Genomic DNA, 6,000 nt, shown 5'->3' on the forward strand with positions numbered 1-6,000 from the left:
ACTGAGAAGAACAAGAGAGAAAAAAAAGAGAAAAAACACAAAGTGAGCCAAGCAGGGAGTTAGTTATTTTCACCACCAAGGCTGCACAGTTGGAACAAATATCTTTTACAGCAGCTCCTCCTCTCTACTGTGTTCTTTCATTTATCTAGTAAAGTGTAGTTGATGCCTGCCTTTACAGAAAGATGCAGCAGGCCTACCCTTGAACCACCCACTGCTAATGAAACACACCAATTAAACCAAATTAACCATTGCCTCCCTTTAGTCAAACAGCAGCTAGTCCCCCCCCACCCTCCGACCCCCTTCCATTAGGAACGGCTAATTTGCCACCAAGGAATTCCTCCTGCCCTGTTTTTATTTTTATTGCCACTTTCTCACTGAGCAACACATTCTGCCCTCTCCAGAAAGCCTCGTACACTCAGGTCCAAACACTGTAATTTACCTTGAAAAATTATGAGACAGCTTTTGTGCATTCACTAAGTTTTTTAAAGTTTTCAGCCTTTTTTTAGTGTAGTTTGCCTCCCTGTAGCTGTTTGTAACATGTACTTAAAGTGGGTGTAGCAGTTTACAGAGCAGCTATTAGAGTAAATGGCTTCTCAGTATTATCACCAGACCAGATTAAGAGAATGGTTGTATCAGCAGTTATGGAGCTGCTGTGCAAATGACAGACTATTAGTACGGTGTATGGCAGCACGCACAGTATTTCAGACATATAAACATGCTTATGCATAACTACTCTTATTGCAACACACTTCAATTTCAGGCTAATTCAGTCCTTATTATTGCATACCTATGTTGGTGTGAGGAGCAACCGCATTCCACCAAATTCGCCTGTTAAGTTGCATAACATCTTATGCAGCTCGTTGTCATGTTTTTTGTGGGCAGAAGTGTCTTTGTTACACGTTTTATAAGTGTTTTACGACGAGCTTTCCTTAAAGATCTACCAGTGTGTTTCGTGCTTTGCATAACACATGGTAAAAGCAAGTGTTTCACCCACCGCCACACGTTATTCAGTCCATATGCTCTGCTGTACGCTACCAAGTGAACATCGTTCAAGTCCATGAGAAAGTAGTGTATTTATCTTTCCAAATAGGAATAGTGTATGGAAAAGTCATCCCGCTTTTTATAGATGAGAAAGGGATTGACTATAAAAACAATACCAGCCACGAGTGCTGTTTAATAACAGGCCCTCTAACAATTTTACATCCAACTGCTCTTTATTTCAAATGGCTTTCTCAGTGTGTAGCGAGAGGAGGCTTATATCCCTTGTTGGACCATGTGCCCGGCCAGCTGAAGATACGTTATTAGATGAAATTGAGGACAACAATGTGATAAATTCTCTCTGTTTTACTAATAAATGTTTGTCTCAATGATGAAGTATGCAGCTGCGAGTCATAACATTAAATCAGTGCTCATTGTTAACAGATGTTGTGTATGTATTGTGTTGTTTTGCAGGTGGAAATCAACCCCTCAATGGACATGGCTGAGTCTGACTTTATGAACAACGTCATGAGATGCCGGTGCAAATATGATGGCCACAGAGCTTATATGTATGGATGTCATGCAGGTGAGGACGGAAAAGCCTTTTCCTCTTTCTCACTTCATCTCAAAGGCAGGGTCTGTGATCTTGAGGAGAAACTAGTATGAGTACACTAGATTTCAAAAAATTATCCAACTGAAAAACCCAGCCTCTTTTCCAATGAAAGTAGCACTAGCTCAAAAAGTCACTAAATCTAGCGAGAAAGTCTCCAAGTCTGCAACGGTTAAGGCTAGAAAGGATCCGTCTTGTGTAAATAAGGGGGCACATTGTCGTTGTAATCGGAGCGACTTGGGGAAAACAACTCGGAAGGGATCGGATGGCCTTTGCAGGGAAGAGAAGACTGATGTGTTAATGTTGTAAATAGACGAAATCATGAAGGTTCACTAGAAAATCCTTTAGCTCACTTCAACGGGAGGTGGAGAGCTCGGCGCCCGGCAGCAGCAGCGGCTCCTCCTCCCGGCCAGGAGCTGCGCTGTGCCTCGCTACTCCACCAGTACTTACACCACGCTGCTGGAGATAATAAAAAAAGAACCATAACCGTGAACTTGATTCATGACTTCATTACATTACTTGACCCTTAATCTAGAAGAAATTACACACTGCATTCAAATTAGCGTGTAAAAATATCACACAGAATTGCAAATGCAACCTTCCTACAAGTGTACAGATACAGGATGCATGCAGAACGTAAATACATGAACACGAACTCTCGTGAACACATACAAACTCTCGCGAGAGTTTTACACAAGACGGATCCTTTCTAGCCATAACCGTCTGCAACACTGACAGCCCGTCCCTTCAGGCCTCCCTCCAAAGCCCCCAAAATGATCATTATGAACATGAACAGCGAACATGGCTATTGTTAGTACTCACAGTTGTCAAGCTTGCAGCTTGTGGAAGACTCTGGTGACCCGCAATGAGCGCACGGACAGAGTGCACACAGGTAGGTTCGGCTCGAATGAAATGATTGGACGGGTTTATTACAGTCCTGCGACAGCCACAGATACCAGATTTTTCTCTTTTTTTTTTGTCAGAGCATTTGATTTATTGATTGCTGTCCGGATGTAAAGAGAATTTCAACTAATATGACAAAAAACTTTCCAGAATCTTTGCCAACCCTGCCTTTAACTTCTCGGTTCCTCTGTCACTGAGTTATGTTATTTTTGTCCCTTAAAGGTGATGCATACAGTGCAGAGATTGAGGACCTGTTTGAGCACCAGAGGCAAATCACCAACAACTTTGTGTAGCCCATCCCGGGGCCCAGCGTGAAGGCCTTCCAGTGGGGCCCAGAGACTACTCAGGGTGGGCTGAGGTCGATGGCCCCCGGCCCTTGGGACCTCAGGACCCACAATAACAGACAACACACAAAAAATGGCGCCTGTTCATCTCCTTGGCAGATGTGGATAAAATATTCATAAGCGCATCATATCACAGCAGCGACCATTACAGAGACTCCATTGACAACAAGAGGGGAACAGGTGCCGGACGGCTCAACATGTTTTTTTACTCTAGTTCAGTAAGAATTCAAACTATACAGATGTTTGTGAATGTGGACGACTAGTAACTTAAGTTGGTTATTCAAAACGTATACGCATGAAAGACCTTAATGTCGCTATAACTAATCTGTCACAAAGAGATGCTGTTGGGAAACCTCATTCCCGATCTAGGGAATATGAAAATGAGATTTTTTTTTTTTTTTTTTATAATTTCTGTTTCAAAAGGCTGATTTAATGCACGTGTAGCAAAAGTACTATAATTTGCTCTGTTGGCATTATTTTACCCAAATTCTTTACATAATGAATTATGTAACTTCAATATCGGTGCTCTTTAGCAATACTGTATGTCGTTATATTACGTTTCAGGTGAACAGTGTTGTACAATGCATTTTGGGTAGTTTTCTTTCACAGTTAATTAGGCATTTTATCATTGCTTTGGTTTTAACAAAATCATTGTTTTATAAAAGTGTAGTCATTTTGCTTCTCATCTAGATTAGGTAAGAAGAAGTCAAATGATTTTTATGGAACAAAGCACTTTATCTTTTAAACATCAGTATTCTAGTTTTGCCCCCATACTTTTTTTTTAATTAGCCACCAAATTGACTTCTTAGGGTCTTTATCTAAAAAACACTTAATTTTTCAGAAAGTGAAATATAAGGTTTATGTTTTGTTCTCATATACAATGTATTATTTATGCTGTAACTTTATTTATTCATGGATTTCACTCATACACAGCATGCTCAGTAAAGAGTTTGTTAGCTAGCGTTCAATTAACAATACTTAATATATTTTTTTGTTTTTCTGACGTAATTAACCAGAGAGGAAAAAAGGATTTCATATGGGACACGGTATTATAATGTTCCCATGATGCAGATGAATAATTGTTGATTTATTTTATTTTAGTTATTAAAACAACTGTAACTGTACGGCTTTTCTCTCCCAGCCTCTCTGACGGGAGGGAAAACCGGCCTGACGAAACCACAGTATTGTGGCAGGCTGGGTTTTGAGAGCATATAAAAAAACCTTTTAATTACGTCTGTTTGGGTTAGACATAAGGTTACGGTTAAGGTTAGAGGCTATAGCATATGCTTTATAAAGAAACACTATGGAATAGTTACTTAAGGGATCCCAGACAGAGCGAGAATCTGAAGGATTTCACAAACTACAAGAAAGATTCAGAGTATCTGAGAGATTTAGTGAGGGAGACGGTGATTGAAAGAAAGACTGAGAAGGTAAAACAGAAAGAGAGAGACGAGGATGAAGTTTGGAGAAAGACTTATGCAGACAGACACTTTTTTTAACTACCAGAGCTGCTTTTTTGTAGGCAGTCATACAGAGACCACAAGCTGGCATTTTCAGCTCCCCAACGAGAACAACATGTTTGTCTGGGAGAAAAAATAAACTCCTCAATTCACGCTTCAGCACAGTAAACAGTGGCCTTACTTTGACTAAAGCTGGGCCTGCTACAATATACTGTATACTCTCTATGCTTTCTCTGCTAACGTTTTAGCTCCACTCCAAACAATGATGCAGCTCAATTTTCTTTACGACTTGGAACTCGTGTTAATCATGTTGTTTTACCCCGTTAATGTGTTTGGCTTAATGTCTTAGTGGTTTAAACCTGTTAAAGATGGTTTTCTAATGGCCAGTTTCCAGGACACACTGTGGAAAGGACAAGTCACAGACCCATAAAGACAGACTAAATTACTTTAGCACATTGTCTTCCTCCTCACTGGGCCTTCATGAGTCTGACTCAGGCTTAGAAAGAATTGGTAGCTTTTTAGAATAACCTTTTATAATCATGCACACCTGGCCAAACACAGCCAGCCCTATTACTAAAAACTGTTGGAGATGTTAGCAGATAGACCTGAAAGTCTAAAACCGATGTGCTTTTCTATTGTTTTGTGCTTGTGTACAGTTGCTATCGACATACTATGGTCTGTTCTGTGTGTTATTTAAAATTATATGCCATTCCATATCTTAAGTTGGTTCATATTCACCACTCTCATCATATTACTGTATTGTGCTCATGCTATAGGCGTAGCACGGGGACACTGTTTTCCATGGCCAGTTAGTATGCTTTTATTTTGTCTTTAAAGCTGAGAGTGTGAGCTACATGGTGCTTATCTACAATCCTATTCTTAGAAAGCTGTGCTCTCAGGGACTTTAACCTCATCTAAAGAGAAAAAAAATAATGTTTCATGTGATGTGATCTAGGTTGCTGTGATGTATACACTCTTACAAAAAGTAATCTGTGCCCACGTGTTTGTGGAGAAACGTTAGGATGACACTGGCTGAGTCGGAAGCAAATTTCAGTTAAAGACACAATCCATTCATTCATCATTACTGTGAATCAATAAAACTTCATCACATACTAAGCTGTCCTCTGCTTCCTGCCTCCTTCTAATACATGACGCTGCAGAATATTTGTTGATGAGAAAGCGGCTCGAATTTTATGTTTTCTCTGCATCAAGAAGACAGCACATAATATATTATTTTCCTTCAACCTGCTCTGATACATGTGAGTTATTTTGTGGGTTAAGATCTGATCTGTCCAAACTGGTTACTCATACTGGAATACTGGAACTTTCTTTTACAAGGTTTCCCCGAAAATGACTACGCTGCCCAAAGACAACCCTTTCAAGCTGTTAGATTTTCTGTGACTTAATCCTTTGCAAACACTGCCCCTCATGGGAACCGAGAAATCACCTAACTTACTCAGTAAGATAAATACACAAAAGTGTCCAGGAATTAACGACTAAATTCAAGCATATCAAAGTGGGTGGAGTGATCAGCTATGTCTGGAAAGGAAATTTACTCTTAACAAAAAAAGTCTGATTTGATCACGGCTGACAAGTCCACCCAGAACGAAAACAGCGGCGCTGTGAAGTGGTCACTCGCTGGGATGAAACAGCTGCTGGGCAAACAGGAAGGGAATACTTGAAAGCAGAGCACCTGGGTTCACAG

The 6,000-nt window shown here is 40.3% G+C and overlaps 1 protein-coding gene across 1 annotated transcript in view; it reads left to right on the top strand.

Moving 5' to 3' along the window:
• The window catches only part of loxl4 (lysyl oxidase-like 4), a 32,781-nt gene extending 27,370 nt beyond the window's left edge, over positions 1–5,411 (top strand). Inside the window, exons 14-15 of the mRNA XM_074645836.1 lie at positions 1,453–1,564; positions 2,714–5,411. Coding sequence (XP_074501937.1) covers positions 1,453–1,564; positions 2,714–2,784 — 183 coding nt within the window. The 3' untranslated portion in view covers positions 2,785–5,411. The remainder of the gene's footprint in view (positions 1–1,452; positions 1,565–2,713) is intronic.
• The last annotated feature ends 589 nt before the right edge of the window (positions 5,412–6,000 follow it).

This window comes from Sebastes fasciatus, chromosome 9, assembly GCF_043250625.1.
Source record: "Sebastes fasciatus isolate fSebFas1 chromosome 9, fSebFas1.pri, whole genome shotgun sequence".
Classification (NCBI taxonomy): domain Eukaryota; kingdom Metazoa; phylum Chordata; class Actinopteri; order Perciformes; family Sebastidae; genus Sebastes; species Sebastes fasciatus.